This window comes from Anolis sagrei, chromosome 2, assembly GCF_037176765.1.
Source record: "Anolis sagrei isolate rAnoSag1 chromosome 2, rAnoSag1.mat, whole genome shotgun sequence".
In the NCBI taxonomy this organism is placed as follows: Eukaryota; Metazoa; Chordata; class Lepidosauria; order Squamata; family Dactyloidae; genus Anolis; species Anolis sagrei.
This window is the reverse complement of record NC_090022.1, coordinates 77,921,601-77,945,610: the sequence shown is the minus strand read 5'-3', so window position 1 is coordinate 77,945,610 and position 24,010 is coordinate 77,921,601. Positions and strand designations below refer to the sequence as shown.

General features: G+C 39.9%; 1 protein-coding gene across 1 annotated transcript; it reads left to right on the top strand.

Moving 5' to 3' along the window:
• The first annotated feature begins 677 nt into the window (after positions 1 to 677).
• EIF4E1B (eukaryotic translation initiation factor 4E family member 1B) lies at positions 678 to 9,680 on the top strand. Its single transcript, XM_060760995.2, has 7 exons — positions 678 to 807; positions 5,899 to 5,987; positions 7,275 to 7,370; positions 7,972 to 8,035; positions 8,415 to 8,528; positions 9,074 to 9,213; positions 9,515 to 9,680. Exons 1-7 carry the CDS (start codon positions 790 to 792, stop codon positions 9,627 to 9,629), a joined length of 636 nt encoding a protein of 211 aa, XP_060616978.1. The 5' UTR covers positions 678 to 789; the 3' UTR covers positions 9,630 to 9,680.
• The last annotated feature ends 14,330 nt before the right edge of the window (positions 9,681 to 24,010 follow it).

The following is a 24,010-nucleotide window of genomic DNA, read 5'->3' as shown; positions in this document are numbered from 1 at the left end:
TAGAAATATAGATAAGCAATGGCCGTTCAGGTGTTATTTAAGCTTCCATCTCCCATCAGCTCTAACCAGCATAGCCAAAGGGGTGGGATTATGGAAAGTGTCATTCAAAACCATCAGGAGAGCCACAGGTTGCTAAAACTTGCTGTAAAATGGCTAAATCAGGCACGGGCAGACTTCAGCCCTGCAGGTGTTTTGAACTTCAACTCTCAGAAATCCTAGCCAGCTTACTGGCTGTTAGGAATTGTGGGAGTTGAAGTCCAAAATGCTCAGAGGACCAAAGTTTGCCCATGCCTGGGCTAAATCAACCTGGATGCAACCCTTAGTGACAAGTTTTCTTTGTTAGAGGCATGAAATGGAATATATTTTACAACTCTGGTTTCGTACTTTTTAGCGCTTGTGCTTTTCATAACACCTTGGCTCCACAGGGACAGCCTCTCTGATGACCTTATTTTCTTTTGTCTTAATTTTGACATGAAAAGGACATCTACTTCCATTAATCCCATTGACGTGTCACCTTTATAGAAAGTGGTATGGAGTGGGTCTGACCCTAGACAGAAACAAATGACCAGATCACTTGTGCTCCATAGTGCCCTAAGCAAAGCGTTCCAGCCACAGAAAGAAAAAAAATGTATATTCTTCATTTTTATTGACCCCCATGATATATGATGGAAAGAAGAAAGGAGCTGTCTCTTTAACAAGTGAAGTTTTCTAGATTAAAGGCGGTTCTCAAAGCAGACTTCTAGATAAAAGTGAGGTTTGAAGAGGTGGAATCTATGATTGTTCTAGAAGATGGCAGCAGCTATGATGGTAAGTAGCACAGATTTCTAGTTCCACTTCTCTCTTCCCTCCAGGCTATAAATTGCAACTGTGGGCTGCTGTGTCCCTGAAATAGAGCTCCGTCACTCTCAAAACTCCTTGTTCAAGGAAGAGGCCTTATTGGCCTTGATAGCAGATAGAAAATTGTTTGAAGCAGGAGGGGAGGAAACTAGGCTGGATGGCTGTATCTTGAATTCTCAACATTTTTGACAAAATCGGTTTCTTTCTCATGGTTGTAGTTTTATGCACACTTACCAGAAAGTTAAGTTCTACTGGATTAAGGAGAACATATTACTAATAAAGCATATTGTATTTAGTTGCAAATTGGAAGTTTTTATGAAGACATTTGGGCTGTCCAAATACTTAACTCCAGAGCAGACTTGGAAAATTTGCCTTTTTGGACTACAATTCTCAAATTTCTGGGAGAAGTAGTTAAAAAAAAATTAGCACTTTCAAGTTTTGTGTACTGAGCAGCTGATGGGGGGAGAGGACTTCTATGTGTTGTCAAAGGCTTTCATGGCCAAAATCACTGGGTTACTGTGAGTTTTCCAGGCTGTATGGCCATGTTCCAGAAGCATTCTCTCCTGATGTTTAGTCCACATCTATGGCAGGCATCCTCTGAGTTTGTGAGGTCTGTTGGAAACTAGGCAAGTGAGATATATAAACCTCACTTGCCTTGTTTCCAACAGACCTCACAACCTCTGAGGTTGCCTTCCATAGATGTGGGTGAAGCATCTGGAACATGGCCATACAGTCTGGTAAACTCATAACAACTCATGCCTTCTATTCATCAAATGCGTGGGAGGTCCACCTATACCTCAGAATACTTTATCAGAAACTCTCCTGTTCCTTTAACACTGGCAGGAGAGCCAATTTAGTTGGAGAAGCTCTACTCAACAATCATTGTATGTTAGTGATGAGGAAGGGTCACTTAAAGGAACAATCTCCTACTTCTTGTACAGCTGTTAAAGGTATTCTCTTGCCATCATGTGAGGTGAAGGTAACTCATACTTGGTTTTGATTTGATCTTTGTGATATCCTGGCTTTGGTTTATTAGGACAGTAAGAAACTGTTGAGGGGTGGGGGGAGAATGAAGTGATAAAGTAGATACTGATTGGTGGAATGTTTGAGGAAATTTGCATGGAACTGCTTGTGAATGAAAAGAGTTTGAATGGCGTTCATTCAGCCTGAGCGCCCTTCCACACAGCCCTATATCCCAGAACATCAAGGCAGAAAATCCCACATTATCTGAGTGTGGACTCAGATGACCCAGTTCAAAACAGGTATTGTGGGATTTTCTGCCTTGATACTCTGAGATATAGGGCTGTGTGGAAGGGTCCTGGGACTTGACAAGAAGGAAAAAGACGTTTGGGAGGAGTTTGAATTAGGATTGGAGTGGGAAAAAAGAGTTTGGGCTGAGTGATTGCTAAAGGTCTGATTTAGCCTGAAAGGAGAGAGTGTTGTGTTCTAAATGTTATAAACTAGCCATCCCCTGCTATGCATTGCTGTGGCCCAGTCTGTGTATATGTGTTTTGTGTGTGTATATATTTGTGTATATGTGTATATATGTGTGTTTGCATTTATATATGTGGTTTTACACATGCATAGTATTATTATTTTTTGCTTTTTAACTCTCCTCCGCTGTGTTTTTCAGTGTGGTCACTTGTTGGCCTGAAAGGTGTGTTGTATCCAAATTTGATGTCAATTCGTCCAGTGGTTTTTGAGTTATGTTAATCCCACAAATGAACATTACATTTTTATTTATATAGATAATGCACTCTTTTCTGCTTAACCTTTGTAAATAAACATTGGATTCTGTTTTCATACCCGTTTGGCCTCTGGAATTACTATCATTCTGAGATCTTGGTTTCAGACAAGGTGTCTGTTCAGCATTGAAAGTGAAAGGACAGTGCCCTGTTGAGAATAAAAGTAGTATAAATCCCATAGGAACCTTGAGAGCCTTTATATTGACCCTGCAGCTGGTGTCACACAAGGAGGATAGAAGAGATTCCTTACCTGTGTTAAAGGAAAGCTCTCACATTGAGTGTTTACATAAACAGCAGGAAGGCATCACATTTGGTAGGGTTGGTGTAAAAAATTGGTCCCAGAGGCAGAAATATCATGCGAAAAATAAGCAACCCCCTTCCCCAACACACACTTGACATGTTTTAGCAAACTTGAATCCAAAACTCAAAATGAAGCAATTTGTCAGGTAAATCTTACCCAAGAAAACAAAAACAAAAAAGAGGAAGCAGGGAGTAACCTTCTAGGGGGTTTCTTCCAAAATGCATCCAGCCTCTACTATTCTGAATATTTCCATTTTGGTGGCCCAACTTACAGATCAAGGCTTCTTTATTATATCAAGGTTATTTGGAAAGGTAGAGCTGACCTCCTTTTATATCTTCTCTGTTTTGCTGTTTGCACATACTCAGAAAGGGATTCCGGAAGCAGCTGGCATTTATCTTGCCTGTTATAGGCCAGCAGGTATATAACTACAGTAAGATTGTTACAGTAGAATCCTAGGAGTTGTAGTTTTGCAAGGTTTTTAACCTTATCTGTCAGAGTGCTGGTGCCTCTCCAAACTACAACTCCCAAAATTGAGCCATGGCTCTTAAAGTGGTGTTAAGCTGCATTTCTACAGTGTACATGCACTCAGTGTGTCGTCTGAGCAGTAGAAAGTACGTTATTTTTGCTCTGAGATGGCCCATGAAATGACAAGGGGCACCCCTAATTTTGGTGGGGTGACAGAACTGTCTGTTTCCTCACAGTTCGTAATAAATATGTGTCAAACAGAGCTGGTCAAAGATATTTTGTTGCATAAGGTAGAGGAGCAAATGGCAACTCACCCCAAATTGAAGCTCATGGCACCCAAACCATCCAGCATTTTCACATTATGCAATTATACCAGTGTGATTCCACTTTCTCTGCCGTTGGCAACATCCTGTGCAATTCTGGGGATTGTAGTTTGGCCAAAGGTGTTAGAACTCTCTGGCTAAAAATTTTAAATGCTCCTCAAGTGCATAGGATGCAGCCATGGCAATTAAAGAGGAATCATAGTGCTATTATTGTGTATATGAAAGGTCCTTCAGTTATTTTGGCACAGTAGAAGGACACTCAGCCTACATTTCTCATCTCGGACATTAAATGCAGAATACTGTAATTATTAAATGTAACTATTACTTGCTACTCTTCCATGGACATGCTATTTTTTATATTGATAGGGCTGGCTCTGATGATAAGGGAGAGAAAGTAGCTTTGGCATTTGGTGCTTGATCCTTCTGACTTTTCAGCAGGCGAGTGGCCTTACTATCTCTTTCCTGTCCCCTGGAGCCAGCTGAAGGCACCAGCTGCAGACAGCTCGACCTGTTCCATGGGTGCTTGACCCTTTGCCACAGAGGCTGCAAACTGCTTAATTGGGCCCTGAGCCCTTCAAGCTGGTCGCCCCCAGGGCCCCAGCAAGCAGAGAAAAGCTCCTTTACTTTGGCAAAGCTGCTTTGTGGGAGATCACTTACTTTCCCCATTCCTGGGAACAAATTCATAGATATCTAACATGAATTGTTTAGTTTTTGCAACATGTACAGAATGAAACCATTTTCAGAGAGCGGGAGCTAATGATGAGAAAATGATACAATCTTGACCTTCCCAGTAGTTTGAGGCAAAAGCAAACTGCTGCAGCTCATCTGTTCTTCCTCATTCATAACTTACTAATTTTAATATAAACAATTCAGAATCCAAGTAATAAACGTTCAGGGAAAAAGGGAGATAGGGTGGAATACAAATAAAGGGTTTTTTATTATTCTTTAAAGAATGAAAATCAATCTTTGTATTTCTTAAGAGCTAAAGTACAATACTAAAAACTATCTAACTGCAAAACAAAGTCATAAAAGACCTCTAACCCATCTCAAATCAAACTATAATAAAATGGGGGAAATATTTTGGGTGGCAATGTTATTCTACCATTACAGATTCAACTAGATAGTCCTGTCAAAATTACTAGTAACCATTACATTATTTAATTTCTTATTACTCAAAAAGTTTTCCCATCCATCATTTGGTTTGTTCTTTGGCAGTTAGGCCTGTACGGCATATGGCCCATGGGCCACATGTGGAAGGGGTCGACCCTTCCCCTGCCTGCCTGACCAGGAAAGCAGGCAGGAAGAAAGAGAGAGAAGAGCAGTCCACAGAAGTTTTTAAAAATGTTGAGTGGTGCAGGCCTGGCCTAACTCAACAGCCTGAACAACCCATTCTTCTATTGGCAGCGCTCCGTTTGGTTTGCAAGTTTGAGACATGAATGTTTTTGCTACTGTAATCATATATGAAAGAAGTATAGTTGTCCCTCCATATTTGCAGTTAAATTTTTGTGGACCTAATTATTTTGCTGTCATCTCCAGTGCTACACTATGGCATTTTTATAGAAACATTGATAAGAAGAGTGTCCATTTTGAGCTGTGTTCAGTTAAGTCAGGCTTAATTCATTCTCAAATCTTTGGTCGCTGGGAGAAAATCAAGCTGGTGGAGTCACTGGGCCTGAACCATGTTTCCATTCACACATCCAGGAAATATAGAGCTGGAACAGGGAATGAGGTGAGTGGGCCTCCAGTGTGGACAGAAGGAACGGGACAAGTGAAGTGAAGGAGAAGAGAGCCAAGGCAGGCATGTAGACTGGCTGCTCACTTTCCTCTTCTGGGGGCATATTTTGAGTATTTTTTTATATTTTACCACAGTTCATTTTACACCTGCAATATGCCCCAAATACTGTAATTTTTCTTCCATTGAGTCCAATAGATTTTGTGTCATTATCACTGACTTAAGCTTTGAATTTATACTGTCCTTTTTAAAAACCCTCACTCCATGGATTTTGTTATCAGATCTTTCTCAATAAAGCCTCCCAACACCAATAAACAGCAAAAGGGGAAAACATTGTGTGTTATGGTTTTCATCTGTGAATTGCTTGAGAATTGGGCTTTGTTTATTCATTGACTAATTTTAGCCTACGCAGTGACTTCTAGCCTGGGACAAACCTGCAAGAGGTGACTTTAATGCCTGTTGTCATAATGTACAATCTGTTCATTCAAATGTCAGGTAAGCACACACGAAGAGGAGCAGAAGCACAAGGCCACGAGAGGAGAGGTGGTTGTGGAGCACATCACCAAGCACCCTCTGCAAAACAGGTATGAGCTGAGCAGCAAAAGAGTTGGACAATGACCGGCAGCAATGCCATGTTAACAATTTCTGTTGTAAAATTGCCATTGTAGAATAATACTGCAGCTTTCTTTTCTTAATGGCTATACATCCCTTTTACTTGAAAGAACATGGTTGATTTAATTTAGAAATATGTGCTGTGATACCAGTGGCATTTATTGCCATAGGCTTTGCTGCCATTTTTTTTTCAGTCACCACATGGCTGCCGAAAATGACTGCTTTTGGTTTCTTTCGGCTACATGTGGAGTGTGGAGAGGCAGGTGCATGCATGGGGTTTCCCTGTGAGCCCTGTTTGTTGAGCCAATCAGAACAGAAAAAAGCCATGATGTGTCTTTTAGCCAAGCTGGGCTTCCATTTTCTTTTGCAAGCAGGCTTCTGAGAGAGAGAAAGATCGGTGATCTAAATTCTCAGTGCTGCTTGCAGCTCTGCCTAGCTTGGCTTGCTTTTAAAGGAGAACATTTTAAGAATGAGCCAAGGGGTGCTGTGTAGCGTTTTGATTGTTTTGATAGGTTTTATTGGGTTCCTGTTATTTTAACTCTTGTATTTAATAATTGTATATTTACTTTTAGATTTTAAATTTTAAATTGTATTGTTTTACTATTGTGAGGTGTTTTTTTTTAGTCTCATTCAGGAGCAGAATGTGAGGGGATAATGATGATGATAATACTACTACTACAAATAATAACAACAACAAAAAACTGGACCTATTGAACAACAAAGGACAATACAAAAAAAAACCCAAACAAAACCCCGGGCCTAATATAATAATAACAATAACAATAATAATAAAACTTTATTTACACCCCACTACCATCTCCCCAAGGGACTCGGTGTGGCTTACATAAGGCCAAGCCCACAATACAACAATAATAAAGCAATAGCAACAAACAATACAAAACAGTTAAAATATAACTCATAAGCAAAAATAAAAATAAGCAATACAGTAACACAACAAGCATTTAAAAACCTATGGCTGGGCCAAATGTAAAATTAAAATTTAAAAATAATGCTGGGCATGAGCAAGGTAGGAGATAACTGGGATAGAAATTTCGGAGGGGATAGGGCGTGCAATTTAGCCTAATGCAATTTAGATTAGGATAGATGTGCATGAGCAATATTTTCCAGCCATAAGGGATAATGGTTAGCTATGTGACACTTGTAGAGTATTACGCTATTGTTATATCCACCAATCTCCCCAATGTGAAAATTGTAATCATGGCTTGTGGTTTAATTCTTCATTTTAATCATCCTTGAAGGTGGGCTCTATGGTTCTTCAAAAATGACAAGAGCAAGACCTGGCAGGACAACTTGCGCCTTGTCACCAAATTTGACACTGTAGAAGACTTTTGGGCGTGAGTACATTCCACTTTGGATCCTTACTGAAACAGTGAAATCTTGTCACTGAGCCATTTTTAGTGGACAGACTCAGATAAAAGACTGCCTGTGTTTCTCAGAAGGAGGGACAGGAGGCCTTGAAGCTGCTTTTCTTGAAATGTCTAATTCTCAAATAAGAATGCCATTAATATCATCTTGCCAAGGTTTTCAATTGGGATCAATTTAATACTAGTGTATTTTATTGATGCAGGGTTGGTTTATGCATTTTTCTAAGATAAACTTAAATAACTGTAGACTTGCAAGCCATCTTTTTGAACACATGAAGTTTTCCAGTCAAAAAGTCTCAGCTATATAATAGAATTCAGAAACCTCTCCCTTAATGTGACGGTCTGGATGAGTGCAAACAAATTGAAATTGAACTTAGGCAGAGACTCAACGTCAGACAAAGCTATTTTCCAATAGAGGCTACAGCACACATTCTTGAGCATGGTACATTTGCAAGGCAACATTTCTTTTGCATTTAAATGCATCCCAGCATATATCTTTGCAGCAGGTAGTACAGTATGTATCCTCCTACTGAATTACTGACATACCTGTTTCCTTCCTTTGAGGTGTCAGGCTGTATAGCCATATCCAGTTGGCCAGCAAATTGACTTCTGGCTGTGACTACTCCCTTTTCAAGGTAAGACCTGTCCTACATGAGGCAGCTGAGTGGTTTTTTCCATACTGCTTTTGGAAGGTAGATGATCCTCCTACGACACTAATGCTAAAATCCCCATCGTAATCTTGGTATATATTTTATCACCCCATTCCCATTTTGTTACACACTATGAATTATCTTCCTTAGGGAAGGTGAGTAACAAAGATTTACTTGGACTGCAGTGAATTTCTCATTGTCTGTACTTTCCCGTAAGCCTCAAGGCTCTGAACAGCTTACTGGGAATCTGGTTTATTTCTGAAAGAAAAAGAATACTCTGTAGCATCACATAACATAAGAGAATGAGTAACTCACATATAATGAAGCGGCATGCATTTCTTGTCATTTTGCTTTTTCTGGACAGGATGGTATTGAACCTATGTGGGAAGATAACTGGAACAAATGTGGTGGTCGTTGGCTTATCACATTAGCCAAACAGCAGCGGCATACAGAGCTTGACCGATTCTGGTTGGAGACTGTAAGTAAGCGGAATGCTGTTGTATATGTGTTTTTCTTCATTCTGAAGTGTGGTATTGGCCTGGATTATGACATGGTGTCTGACCTGGATTTGAGGTTTACCTCTCTTAGGGAAGTAAGGATGCCCTCCAAGTTCTCTCCTCTTCAGCAGCTGAAGCTATGGTAGTATATTAAGAGTGATGTGCACCACATGACATAGGACAAAGGGAAGAGGAATATCCTGAGGTGGGCAAAATTGCTTTTAAAAACAAATCCCAGTATCTCACAGCCATTGGCCCTCCTGGCTAATAATATTTCCAGAAACATTTTGTTAGACTATGTTCATAAGCCTAATAGGTATTTCTCCTTCCCTCACTTCCTTATCAAGTATCTGCTAGACTTAAGGTAAGCTACTCAATTTGGTCCTAGTTCATATGGTGTAGTTCTTCATTACAGATAAGAAAACTTCCAGGGAAATGTTTTATAGCCATAGTGCATCATGCAAGTATGAACATATGTAAACTTCCATGTGAACTTTACAGCCTTTCTTCCTGTCACTTTTTCCAGTTGCTGTGTCTGATTGGAGAAATGTTCAGCGACTACAGCGATGATGTCTGTGGGGCAGTCATCAATATACGCACCAAAGGAGACAAGATTGCTATCTGGACCCGGGAGGCAGAGAATCGGGATGCAGTCATTCATATTGGGTACCTGACATTGCCTTTTGTTATGAGATATTGAGCAATATGTAATAAATCTAATTTCAACTTTCTGTAAGGTAGAACATGTACGGAACACGTAACAAGTAAAGTAAAGTGGGATTCCATGGTTTTCTTTGATGTGCTTATATATGAAAAGTACCAGGTACATGTGGCATGTTTTTATGGAAGTTTTCTGAAACTGTGGTTGGAATGGCAGGTTAAGTATAATAGTGACTGATGCAGAGAGGAGACAAGCTGAGATGGAACACACATAGACACAAAACAACATGCATGTGCTCTCTTTCAGGCGTATATACAAGGAACGTCTGGGCTTATCTTCAAAAGTGGTGATTGGTTACCAGGCCCATGCAGACACAGCCACCAAGAGTGGGTCCCTCATGAAGAACAAGTTTGTGGTGTGAAGCAACCAGCTTGGAGCTTTACTATTGGAAAGATCTGCCATTACAGGATGGTTGGAGATGGTTGTAATAGAAATGACATTTATATCTGTCAGTATTAAATTGTTGCAACACAGTCTTCTGTCTCTGTGGTCTGAATTGGAGTTTTGGGGGAAAGTGGGAACTCCTTTGTTGCTGGACAACAGATTGAGCATCCTGACATGTATTTCTCTCTTCACTGTGGCACTCATCATTGCACCACAGTTAGTTTACTTTGTGGCTTCCCTAGTCTTAAGGGCAAGTGGTCAGGAGCAGGAAACTTGTGATCTTTCAGCTGTTTTGAAGTGGTCACCGTCTTTCACCATTGGCTATGCCCCCAGTGGTGCAGTGGGTTAAAGTGCTGAGCTGCTGAACTTGCTGACCGAAAGGTCGCAGGTTCGAATCCAGGGAGCGGCATGAGCTCCAGCTGTTAGCCCCAGCTTCTGCCAACCTAGCAGTTCGACAGCATGCAAATGTGAGTAGATCAATAGGTACTTCTCTGGCAGGAAGGTAACAGTGCTCCATGAAGTCATGCTGGCCACATGACCTTGGAGGTGTCTATGGACAATTCTGGCTCTTCAACTTAGAAATGGAGATAAGCACCAAACCCCCAAGTTGGGCACGACTGAACTTAATGTCAGGGGAAAACCTTTACCTTACCTTTGCCTTTACTATGCCATATAGGGCAGATAGTAGTTGCAGTTCAGCAACATCTGAAAGGCCAAAAGTCATCCATTTAGAGATAAGTATACAGTGGTGAGGAAAAATGTATGATCCTAAAATGTTATTAGATCTGCATCTGACTCCATAAACCAAGATGTAAAGCAATACATAACCTGTTTAAACAACATGAAATGTATTTTCAACTGTTTCAGCGGTCAATATCCATTATTTATTTATTTATTACTATATTTATATAGTAATATATAAATATAGTAAATATCCATGTGTGGAAAAGTATGGGGCTTTAGATTTAGTGTGTGGTGGCACACTCTTAAGCAGCAATGACTTTAAGGAAGCACTCTTGTAACTGTTGGTCAATCCCTCACATCTGAATTTTGACCCTCTGTCCTTATAGAATAGTTTTAACTCAGTAACCTTTGAGGACTTGTTTTCATGAGCAGATTCCTGTTTCTGTTGAGTCATTTTGATGGAGTTTAAAATCAGACTTTGAATAGACCCTTGAAACACAGGATTTATTCTTCTACGCCATTGCTGTAGATCTACTTGTGTTTTTGGGATCACTGTTGTGCTGCATTTAGTTCACCACACTTGATTATTGTGATGAGGGACTCTTTGAACTCAGTGTTTTTCACTAAACATGGTATGGTATATCCCATAGAGGCAAAAAGAAAAACCCCTCTAGCTCTGACTCAGTCCAAAAACCTTGGAAATAATAAATGTTATGTTTAGCTAACATCAGATGGGAAGAAATGTTACTTTCAGAGAATTGGCTTCCCCAAATGAACAGAATTGTTCAGTCTTTTCATGGTTGTTGAATCACAATACTCATTACAGAAGTCTGAACATCTTTCTGTATTACTCTGGGGTACAGTATGGCTTCCTAGGTAGTGAACTGATTTGTTCTTGGAAAGATTTTTGTAGGAAAACACCAGGTTGAAGACAAGTCACAGAGGTGTATTCAATTTGGCCCAAAAGGGATGCAAGTACAAGCAGATGCTTCAAAGTGTACAAGCCTAAAACATACAGAGAAAGCAAGATGTCTTATACAGTTTGAAAGCTATTCAAAACTCATGTTCCCTTCACTGATTGGCTGAGAGAGGGGCCTGTATGGATCCACACTCTGATTTGTTGAGAGTGCTGCTGATGTTGCTGTTTCATAGAGTTGGGTGACCACATGGGCCATCTAATCCAACCCCCTGCCATACAGGAAAAGCACAAAGTACCACTGATAGATGGCCAGGCAGCCTCTGTTTAAAAGCCTTCAGACAGGTATTCCTTTTTGCAGGGAAATGACAGCTCGGGATCGGACGGCCAGTGAGCCAATCAGTTGAAGGAATGTCCCCTATGAGGAGGTGTCATTTATAAAGAGAACGCTAAAGAAATGATGATGCGTTCCAAATTTGACAAAGATAGGAGCTTTTGCAGATAAAGGCATGAGGTTTCTAAAGCAGAAGGTGATGATTCTGGGCAATCAAAGGCTGGGCTGTCAAATAAAGAGGTTGACAAATGTACATACTCTGAACTTCTGTTTCCTCTGTCAATCTCTCAGCCGCAAGTGAACCATTAGCTAGACAAATAATCCAGGGCTTATTTGGCCTGGCACAGGAAGCTACCTATCGCTGGATATATGAACAATGGATTTTTGATGATTGCCTGGCTAGGAAACAGCCAGAGGGATTTGCCCAACCATCTTGCCATCACAGAAATACCTCAGCAGGGTTATGAAGAGGAGACTGTTTCTGGGATATATCTTGTTACATTTTATAAAGAAGTTTATGCATACATATAAAAGAAATAGATACAGTATACTGAGAGATACAAGTTACATAGACAGTTAAAGAAAACACAGATATGATTTATTAAAGGATTAGAATGTCTTTTAGGAGGGGTGAAGTTGCCGCCAGTCCGTTCTTGATCTCTGATGCTTCAAAATAACAACAGTTTGAAAAAGTATTGTAAAGTTAATTTTAAAATAATACATTTATTAAGAATCCCTTGGCAAACTATATATCCTCTTGGGGGGTGTCATTGCGGTTCGACAACGACACCTGTTTCTACACAACCATATGATGAAAACAAACCTCTCAAGCTTGGTCCTTTTATAGGATGTGGTCTCCAAAATGCACACCAACAGACCTGTCACCATATATTCTTAATTTGCAACTATCCTTAATTTATGTAGTCATTATTTGGCTAATTTACTCATTGTTTTATTTTGTAAGAAGGATGTCAAATTGTTTAATATAAACCTTCTTGGGTGTTTAAAAATGGACTGTTTTTCATTCATGAAAGTATGCCTGTGGCATTTCCGCAATTATGTCAATTTTTTTCCTTGCTGTTGTATGGATTTTCTGTTTTTGATGGAAGATTTGTCATCAGCATCTCTAAAAGATGCCAAATTTCTGTAAGAGCACCCACTCACAGCTAGCCATTTATGTTTAGAGCCACATAGAAGAAGCCTTATGGAGACACAGCTCTTGGCTCACATTAGGTAGTCTATATCCTACAGCTGGTAGTTGTTATACTCTAGAAACTTCGTTTTTGTGGCTGCCACAAACTCTATGAGATATTTACTGAAAAACTGTAGCAAAAAGTGCTGCAGGATGTCCCAGAAAAATAAAGTTTTTGCAGTTTAATAAACTTTTTCCATGTTTTTATGATATAACCAGTTTGGAAATGACATTTATAACCCAGGAACAAAGTACAATTACATAGTACAATTAGTGCTTATAAATGTATCTCTGTCCTCCTGAAGTAAGATTCTAGCAAGTTGATGTCTACTCAACAGAGAAACTTTGGAACTGAAAGGATTTGCAATGGCTGCTTTTCTGCTCTAAAGCACCTTGTCCGCCTGTTAGGGATGCTACAGAGCTGACTTGAAAGTAAATGAAGTGGCTTGCTGGGATTGTAGAAAAGAGATCATATCAAGTTTGTTTCTGAAATTTCAGAGCTGCTGCTTCTACAGCTCCTGCTTATTAATTACTGTGAACTAAGTGAGCAGTAAGACTGGGCTGTAACAACTAGCCCTGAATCTGCTATATGTGTGTTACTAGTGCCAATGAAAGTCTCTAGTGCTGAAAAATTTCCAATGCATGGTGTGGTGGGTTGAGCATTAGACTAAGATGCAGGGAGCCCAGGGTTTGAATCCTTGCTCTGTCATGGAAACCTACTAGGTAACCTTGATTAAGTCACACTCAGTTTCAGAGGAAGGCAAAGACAACCCTACAAACAAATTCTGCCAAAAGAAAACTTGTGATAGGTTCACTTTAAATCAGAAACACTATAAGATCAGTGGGAGGAAGAAATTGTTAACCAATGGCAGAATTTCTTTTCTTACAGGGAATAGTAGGGCTACTATTATCCTTTGCAAGGGTAGCCATTAATGGGCCTAAAGCAGAGCTTTGTGTGAAGAGGAATGTCTTAGCTTGTGCAAGTGTCTAGTGGTATGGGGAAGTATTCTAAAACAGTTCTGGGGAAACTGTGGCCCATGTGCAGCATATGGCTCATGGGGCTATTTTTCAGTCTTATAGCCTCCCCTTAATTTTCCATCCCTTTTTTGCCCCCAGACCTGGAGTTTGAATTTGGCCATTCTTATGCCCCCCCCCGCCCCCCCCCCCCCTCCGAGCTCATCAAAACCAAAGGCCTTTTAAAATAGAAGGCCAATAGGGGTAAAATTTGTAATTTTAATTTTATTATGTGATATTTAATGGATGTCTGCTTATGTTTCTATTGCTTTGATGTCTATGTAATTATGTTTATTTTATGTGTGGCACTTTGGAGTGCTTTGTTAGTCACCCTGAGTCCCTTCGGGAAGATGGTGGCAGGGTGCAAATAAAAATTTATTATTATTATTATTATTATTATTAAAATGCAACAAAATTGCACTCTATCCCTTGGGAGTGTTGGGAAAATGGGGGGACATTTAAAATGGTGAGAGGGGGCGCCCCTTCAAATTCCCCTGGGGTATCAACATGGCTACTTAACCCAATAGTTTTTAGTCGACTAGTTCTCCACCCTGTTCTAGACTTTGAACTTTGGGAGATGATGAGCCATTTAAATGATCAAATCTATTACTTCATTTATGAAATATGCAGCAAATATTTCTCTTTTTCCATTCCTGTTCTTTACTATTTTGCAGATGTTTTTACATTTCTGATATGAAAAGCAAAGGGAAAAAATTAAATATAAACCTATGTACATAGTCCTTTCCCGTTTGATCCTGTAATTTCAAACCTTATATTGTACTCCTATTGCTCAACTTGCTCTTTTACCCCAAAGATCCTTGAATCTCGGGTCTCAAGATGCCTATACAGGAGAGGTGCATGTGTTGAGTATGGTAAAGCATGAATGGTGTCCTTATTAATTATTACACTAAACTAGAACTTCCAGACAAATATCTATAAAACATCAATAGATCTATATGAATAAATGTAATGTTTGTTTGTTTGTTTGTGGGATTAACATAACTCAAAAACCACTGGTCGAATTGACACCAAATTTGGACACACTACACCAATCAGGCCAACAAGTGACTATCACTCATAAAACCACTGAAAAACACAGCAGAAGGGTCTTCAAAAGCCAAAAAAGCAAAAGGATGCCACAGTGTATGGGCAAAAATGACTCCCTTTGGCAAACAAAACACACAGTAGCATATCCACACTTTCTTTCAAACTACAGCTCCCAGCATCCCCTAGACCAGGACCTTTATTAGAGGATGATCCAAATGCACTTCTTCCAAAATGCAAGCTTTCTTCTCCTTGAATTTCTTTGAGAGCATCCCAATCCCTGCATATTTCCAATTTCCTATTCCTGGACTGCAACTCCCAGCAATCCTCCAAATAAATAGATTAGATTAGAGATAGATTGGTAGGTAGACAGATCGATCAGGACTGCTAGGAGTTGCAGTCCAAGAGTAGCTAGGAAAGGAAGAAAGGGGAGAAAGAGGAAGGGAAAGAAAGGGGGGAAAGGAAGAGGAAGAGAAGGAAGGAAAGAAAGAGCAAGAGAAAAAAAGAAAAAAGGGAAGGAAGGAGAGAAAGAAAGGAAGAGAGAAAGAGGAAGGGAAGGTTGGCCACAGCAATGTGTGGCAGGTACAGCTAGTAGAAAATAAAATAGTAAAGATTTATTGTATAAAACAAAACTAGCCTTACACTGATAGCACACCTTGGTGTCAAACAAAATACCACCTCTCCTTGAACTCTTTTTGCACTCTTTACTCTCAAAATCCTATTGAGATCTGCTCTATTTTCCTCTTCCTAAACTGGCCCAATCCAACTCTTTTCAAGATTGAATTGCTTCCTGTCTGCCCTGGTCTCTATCTCTATTTCTAACTGGCCCTATCCAACCCATTTTCAGAAAAGCTTCCGGTTTTTATATGTTGCCCCCCCCCCCTTGCATTCTATGTGCTCCCCACTTAAACCTGTTTAGAGGTCTGGCTTAAAGCTGTAATAGTAACTAGAGTCTTGATGCAGCTCGCAGAGGCTTCAGGATGCATTTAAAATGACTTGACGCTAATCTCTTCTTACAAGTAAAGATTCATTCTCTGTACTTCTCTTACTGGTAAGAATAGAAACCTAGGCTTTAGTGGCCTGTAGCACTCCTTTTTTGTACCCAGCTTTATCAGTCTCAAAGCCCATACATAGACCAAAGTAACAGATATAACATATTTCACAAAGAATAATATAGTTGTCATTGATTGTTCACTAGCTGCCACCTCCTATATTTTTCTGTTGTTGTGTGACGCACTGTAATTCTGATGGGAAGAGAAGATTGCAGCCCAAGAGTTAAGGACACATATGAGTACATCTGTATGTTTGCATCTCACACGGACTTGTGAAATGCAGGCAGAAGAGAGAAAACAAAATATGCAAGACTAAGAGTGTAGCAAGGATTTGAAGAGCTTCCTTGTACTGGCCAGGCCTGCGGTTTAAGCTACAGTCAACCTCCCACATTTGTTGGGGTTAGACTGAGGCACAGGTCCCCCATGAAAGTGAAAAACCATGAATTAGGAAATGATTTTTTTTACTTGTGCAAACACCTTTCTAGGAATGTCTAAATCTGCCAGCATGACTCTGTGATCAACTTTTGCTGAAAGGGCCTACAGGATCATATTGGGAGAAGTGCTCTTTCTAGACATTTCTATAACCTCTGCCATGTTGTCGAAACCCCTGGACCCCAAAACCTGCAGGCAAGGAAGATACCATGAAGGGTCCCAAAAGCTAACATCTGAGGATGACCCTTTCCCCCAGAAACATGATTTGGTTAACACCCCAAGACAAAGGGAGTGGATTTTAATGATAACCTTTAATATGTTTCATATCTCTTTTTGTAACTGTTTTTTATTTTCTTGGGTTGTTGTAGGTTTTTCGGGCTATATGGCCATGTTCCAGAAGCAATCTCTCCTGATGTTTCACTCACATCAATGGCAGATCTCCTCAGAGGTTGTGAGATCTGTTGGAAATTAGGCAAGTGAAGTTTATATATCTGGAATGTCCAGGATGGAATAAAGAACTCTTGTCTGCTTGAGGCAAGTGTGAATGTTACAATTGGCCACCTTAATTAGCATTTAATGGCCTTGTAGCTTCAAAGCCTGGCTGGTTGCTGCCTGGGGGAGCCTTTGTTGGGAGATGGTCCTGAGTTCCCCTGGTTTTTGAGTGCTGCTCTTTATTTACTGTCCTGATTTTAGAGATTTTTAAATACTGGTAGCCAGATTGTGTTCATTTTAATGGTTTCCTCCTTTTTGTTGAAATTGTCCACATGCTTGCGGATTTCAATGACTTCTCTGTGTAGTCTGACACAGTAGTTGCCTCCGAACCCATGATTCTTTGAGAGCTGAAATCACGTATCAAGCATGACTGGAAAAAAATTGATAACTGAGGCCCCTTCTACACTGCCATATCATCCAGATTATAAGAAGAAATAATTAACATTATCTGCTTTGAAATGGATTATCTGACTCTACAGTGTTATATCATCCAGTTCAAAGCAGATAATCTGGATTTTATTTGACAAAGTAGAAGGGGCCTTAGTCACTATAGACAATACCACCTGTGGGATTCTAGAAGTGGTAGTACAAAAGTAATTTTTGTAGGCACTTTTAAAAAAGCAAACAGAGAAAGGGTCTTATTGAAATGTGGGTGGATTTGGTTTCTTAAACTTTGGGTCACAATCCTATTTGCAATCCCCTAACTGAACGTGGGGTTTTTGAAAATATTATGAAAATATTGTGTTACTTGCCCTCTAGTTATTTTTTATTTACATGAATGTTATCAACAACATACAGCAAATGCTTCAGCTGTACTTCATAAAAATTCAGTCTGCCTTATTTAGCAAGACTGACTTACTTTCTTGTTGGCTATATTTCAGTTTCAGTTTGATTATACACCTATTTACCTAAGGTGAATTCGGCCCCTTCTATACTGTCCTTGTATCTCAGGATTTGATCCCAGGTTATCTACTTTGAATGGGATTATATGAGTCTCTAAGGTAAAGGTAAAGGTTTTCCCCTGACATTGTGTCTGATTCTGGGGGTTGATGCTCATCTCCATTTCTAAGCTGAAGAGTCAGCGTTGTCCGTAGACACCTCCAAGGTCATGTGGCCAGCATGACTGCATGGAGCGCCGTTACCTTCCCGCTGGAGCAGTACCTAATTGATCTACTCACATTTGCATGTTTTTGAACTGCTAGATTGTCAGAAGCTGGGACTGACATCGGAAGCTTACGCTGCTCCCCGGATTCAAGCTTGCAACCTTTCAGTCAACAAGCTCAGCGGTTAAATCCACTGTGGCACCAAGGGCTCCGTATATGAGTCTCTACTGCCAAATAATCTGGGATAAACAGATAATCTGGGATCAGATTCTGGGATATAGGGCTGTGTAGAAGGGCCCTTAACATTTCTTGGGCAAAAATGGATCATGAGTGGAAAAAGTTTAAGAAGCCCTGCTCTAGAGGAAGGCAATAGTAAAGTAGTTCTAAGTATTCCTTGCCTAAGGAAATCTTATGAGGACATAAGTGTAAAAAGTCTATAAAATAAAAGAATGCACAAAAATGTATAGACTTTTTACAAAAGAGACAAAACTTCATTTCCTAAGTATATTAAAACTGTTTGGGAAAGTACATTCCCCAGCAACTTTAGTATACATTTCCAAACATCACTATTTTCTGTTCCCCTCACTGAACATTGACGGAAGGATGTTCCTCAAGACTGCTGACATGTATCTTGCAGGTGGCTATTTGCCATCCACTCCATACCTAAGACCAACTACTCCACAGAAGAAGAAAAATCTCCTCAGGCTCCTTGCTTTCTAATTCTAAAGAATGCTTAAATAGAATTGTTTTTTTATAATAGTTTTTTATTACTATCCATTAAAAATAAATAAAAACACGTAGAATTATTCACACACACACAAAGAAAAGTAAAAATGGGGTAGTAATTGTGGAGCTCTAGTTACTAAATTAGAGTTATAGAGATATCATCTATATTACTGAAAAAGAAGGGGATTAGGGAGATAAAAAATGGAAACTTGATGTTAACTCCACCTGTCTGGACAGAACTTGTTTGTTTGTCAAAAACTCGATGCCAGACACTAATAAAAGACCCGTAGAACAATATAGATTATCTGACAGCGGAGTCATTTGCAAGAAGGAAATCTGAAACATAAGGCCTAATGAGATATTCTCCTTTTCTGGAGTTTTTAAAAGATTTCTTTCTGGCTCAAAATACCGAGTAAAACTTGATAATTCATTAAACCATTTGTGATTTTTTGTGAAATTATAACATGTTGCCATTATGAAATATGTTACTTTGAAATTGAATCCACCCTGTGTATACAATTTCAACCTTATATTTCATGTTCAGAATGCAGTACTGTATGGTTATATCTTAAACCATACAGTAACCATGACTACAGGCTGTTAAGTATATGTAGCTAAGAGGCTGTGTTGTTTTAAAGTGCTCACGCACGGACACACACTTAAAAGTTAAAGGCGTTTTCTCCCATTGGAAGATTATATAACAGAAGATAAAAAGATACCCTTGAGTTTCCAAATTGTGTTAGGCACTAAAAATGGCATAATAGACTCTGAAGACTTTGGCTAATCAAATGGAAACCTGCCATCAGGCAGGCTAAGTAGAAATCTGAAGGCTAAATTGGTAGATATAAGGTAACAAAATAAAAACACTTTCTGTTTGAAAGTGGCAGCTTGTTAGAGTTCTTAAGGTGACAAGAATGGTGACAATAATGAAAAGAGACTGCCCAAAACAAACCCAGAAAATACCAGACCTCCATTTATATCCTTAAAGCTGTGGTTCCCAACCTTTTTTTTATTTTTTTGACCAGGGACCACTTGACCAGGAACCATTTGACCAGGGACCCCTCTAAAGTTTTTGGTCAACTTTAGATTAGGTTTGGTTATCTAAAAAAATGAAATTTACAAAAATGTGGGACCATTCACACCATGATCTTTGACCACTTCCACCCATATATACACATTCATTCTTTTCAGAAGCTCTGCTTCAGGAATATGCATTGAATAAAACAAACAAATGGTGACACATCCTATGTTGCTGGATTAGGTAGCTATCCATCAATCTGTCCTATGCTCCAATTAGCCCATCCTCCAATTTTAGTATATGTGCTGCCAATTAGCCCATCCTCCTCTGATTCCACCTAGATCTTTGTTCGTTTAGGCATGTTTGTATAAACAGCACCAGGAACAACTTTAAAAAAAATAGCAACAAACTTTTCTGGTCTCTTAGTTGATCTGTAGGCCTGTTTCCTTTCTCTTCCTCACCTACAATCTTTTACATTTACTGAATTGGACATGGCTCTCAATAAATGTAAAAATGGCAAAGCAGCTGGCCTGGATGATCTACGGATGGAACAAATCAAGAACTTTGGCCCCAAAGCAAGGTGCTGGCTACTGGAGCTGATGATCAACTGCACTGCATCCTGTCAGATCCCCAAAATCTAGAGGAAAGCAAGAGTCATAGCCATCTTGAAGCCAGGCAAAGACCGTAATGATCCAAAAAGCTATAGACCAATCTTCTTTTTCTGCCACCTTTACAAAGTTCTGACTCAGCACATAAAAGATGTCTTTGAAAGGCAGCAGATCACAGGAGCTGTCTTCATTGACCTGTCAGCAGCATATGATACTGTAAACTACCACCTCCTCCTGAGAAAAATGTATAATATCGCAAAGGATTACCACCTCCCCCGCCTCATAGGCTTTTTTGTTGAGTTCCAGGACCAGAGAAGCAGATAGCAAAAACAGAATGGCCTGCCTCGGGGAGGCGGGCTAGCTCCATCCATGTTCAACATTTACACAAATGACCAGCCATTGCCAGAAGGGACAGAGAGTTTCATCTATGCTGACAATCGTGCCATTACCGCTCAAGCAGGGAGCTTTGAGATGGTTGAACAGAAGCTCTCCAAAGCTCTAGGTGCTCTTACTGCCTATTACGGGGAAAACCAGCTGATCCCTAATCTATCTAAAACACAGACATGTGCTTTTCACCTTAAGAACAGACAAGCATCCTGAGCTCTAAGGATTACCTGGGAGGGAATCCCTCTGGAGCATTGCAGCACACCCAAATACCTGGGAGTTACCCTGGACCGTGCTCTTACCTACAAGAAGCACTGCCTGGATATCAAGCAAAAAGTGGGCACTAGAAACAATATCATACGAAAGCTGACTGGCACAACCTGGGGATCACAAGCAGATATAGTGAAGACATCTGCCCTTGCGTTATGCTACTCTGCTGCTGAGTATGCATGCCCAGTGTGGAACACATCTCACCATGCTAAAACAGTGGATGTGGCTCTTAATGAGACATGCCACATTATCACGGGGTGTGTGCGCCCTACACCACTGGAGAAATTACACTATTTAGCCAGTATTGCACTACTTGACATCCGCCGGGAAATAGCAACCAATAGTGAAAGGACCAAGGCAGTGACACCCCCTGTTTGGGTATCAGCCAGCATGCCAATAACTTAAATCAATAAATAGTTTTCTAAGATCTACAGAGACACTCGCTGGAACACCTCAGCAAGCTAGAGTCCAATAATGGCAGGCTCAAAACCAAGAACCTCAATCAATGTCTGATACCAAATGAGAAACTCCCCCCTGGGCACACAGAAAACTTGGAAGGTGCTGAACAGACTGCGCTCTGGCACCACGAGATGCAGAGCTAACCTTAAGAAATGGGGCTACAAAGTGGAATCCGCGACATGCGAGTTTAGAGAAGAGCAAATCATAGACCACCTACTGCAATGCAACCTGAGCCCTGCTACATGCACAATGGAGGACCTTCTTGCAGCAACACCAGAGGCACTCCAAGTGGCCAGATACTGGTCAAAGACCATTTAATCAACTTCCAAGTTTGCAAACTTTGTTTGTTTGTTTGTTTGTTTTTAATGCAATACAACTGTTTGGTTTGCTCCTGACACAATGAATAAATAAAATAACCTACAATCTCAGTAAATCCAACTGTGTGTTGTCCAAAAGTGGGAAAAATAGAACTATACAGTTGATAGGGACTCCTAACTTTATATAATCCAGCAGAACTATCTTTGCCACATGGCCATCTCACTCCTGTTTAGAGCACCCACCATATTACATGAAATTTATTCTAGCATTGAATAGTTCATCATCAAGAAGTCTTCCTAATATTTAGCCAGAATGTCCTTCCTTGTTCATTTGCATCTATTGATTCTTGTCCCACTCCTTGAAGTAGCAGGAGTGGGACAAGAATCAATAGATGCAAATGGGTTTTCGGATATTTAAAGATGGCTGTCATATCACCTTTCAATTTTGTATTTTCCAAACCAAGTGTTCCTCAAAGGATATGATTTCTAGACCATTCATACCATTTTCTGGACATATGCCAGCTTGTCAATATCCTTAAACTGTGTTACCCAAAACTGAATACATTCTCCACATGAGGTTTGACTAACCAGAACTATGTAGTATTTCTACTTCAGATGACCAGATGTGATATTCTGCTAATGTATCTTTAAATAGCATTGTACTTTTTTGGAGCAATATATCACTGATGGTGAATCATTTTGAAGGAGCCACTAAGACCCTCAGTCCTCTTCACATATGCTTCTCTCAAGCATAGAATTACCCATACTGGTGGGAGTATTTGATTTTCCTGTCTAAATGCAGGACTTTACACTAATCTCTATTGAAATTAACTTTTGAAACTGTTAAACTGTTACAATAATAAAGAATCAGGATTCCAAAGTGTTGGGGAATCTGAGCTGCTAGGCTCAAAAACAACTCTCAGTTGGAGTGAATCCACCATAAATATAGCAGAGTCCCAGAAGTAAACTTTATAACCAGCAGAAACTTACATGTGCTGAGCAGGGATAAACTTCTGCTCCTTATGATGGCACAGGATTGCAGTGTCAGAAATTTAGGTTCAAAAATATTAATTGAAGTTAAAAAATACATTCTAGATAGAAAAGGTCTCGGAGCTAACTAGCTTACTAAGTTTCATCTCCTAAGAAGATAAAAGGTAAAAAAAGTCAAAAAGTCAAAAAAAATCCATGCAGCTACATTTTACCTAGAGAGAGAGGCAAAATGTGCATCCTCGTTGGAAGGAAGAAAAAGTAGAAGAAACAAAGGTGGTGAATGGCCACATGGCCAGTCCAGGGCAATAAAAATACCTTCAAAAAGGAATGGGTTGCTGTGAGTTTTCTGGGCTGTATGGCCATGTTCCTGAAGCATTCTTTCCTGATGTTTCATCCACATTTATGGCAGGCATCCTCAGAGTTTGAGGACGTCTGCCAGAGACCCCTCAACCTCTGAGGATGCCTGCCATAGATGTTGGCAAAACATCAGGAGAGAATGCTTCTGGAACATGGCCATATAGCCCAGAAAACTTACAACAACACATTGATTCCGGCCATGAAAGCCTTCGACAACACTTTAAAAAGGAAATTCCCTCCACAGAGATTCCATTGCTACATCTTCAAAGGGGGAGGAGACTCTGGCAAGGAGGAGGAGGAAAGAGAAAGCATAAAAATGTAGAGGAGGTTTCCCTCAGCCTAATTCTATATCTAGTCTATCTACTCATTGAGGTCTGGAAACTTGATGACACAGGAGACTTGTGCAGTCCAAGGATGAAACCCAAAACAAAGTCTTTGCTATTCCTCTTGGTTTGGTTTCATCTGCAGGTTTGATTAATGTGCTGTCATTCCTTCATACAAGTATTTTTAATAGTTCTACGTTAAATTCCATTTTAATGCTTGTGTGTTTTAGGTTTTACATCAGACATTGTATTGTTTTTATCATTGTTAGCTGCTTTGAGTCTCTTGTAAGAGAGAAAAAGTGGAATATAAATCATGATCTTTTTCATCCCTAGATACCCACACACACTTCCCAGAAGTATCCGTTCTGTTCAGGAAACAGGCAGATCCCAAGCTGAAGAGTAAAGATGTTTAGATTCGCTACAAATGTTGCTGCATGTGACAATGCACAGCCTTCAAAGTCAGCAGCAATCATTGTGACATTTGTCATCTAGTCCCGAGTGTGTTCATGCTGAAGCCCCACTGAGCTCCGTTGGTCTTGATTGAGAAGGACACTTATAGATTCAGTGGGAATAGAAAGGAACTATTTGTAAACTGGCTTTGCTGTAGTAAATGGAAAACGGAGACAGTTATATATCTTTTTCC

What these genes read in the sequence shown, in the direction of transcription:
- EIF4E1B (XM_060760995.2), top strand. An exon ending in ACTGTAGAAGACTTTTGGGC is followed by an intron (nt 7,371 to 7,971) that starts GTGAGTACATTC and finishes TTGAGGTGTCAG; the next exon opens with GCTGTATAGCCATATCCAGT. An exon ending in ACCGATTCTGGTTGGAGACT is followed by an intron (nt 8,529 to 9,073) that starts GTAAGTAAGCGG and finishes CACTTTTTCCAG; the next exon opens with TTGCTGTGTCTGATTGGAGA.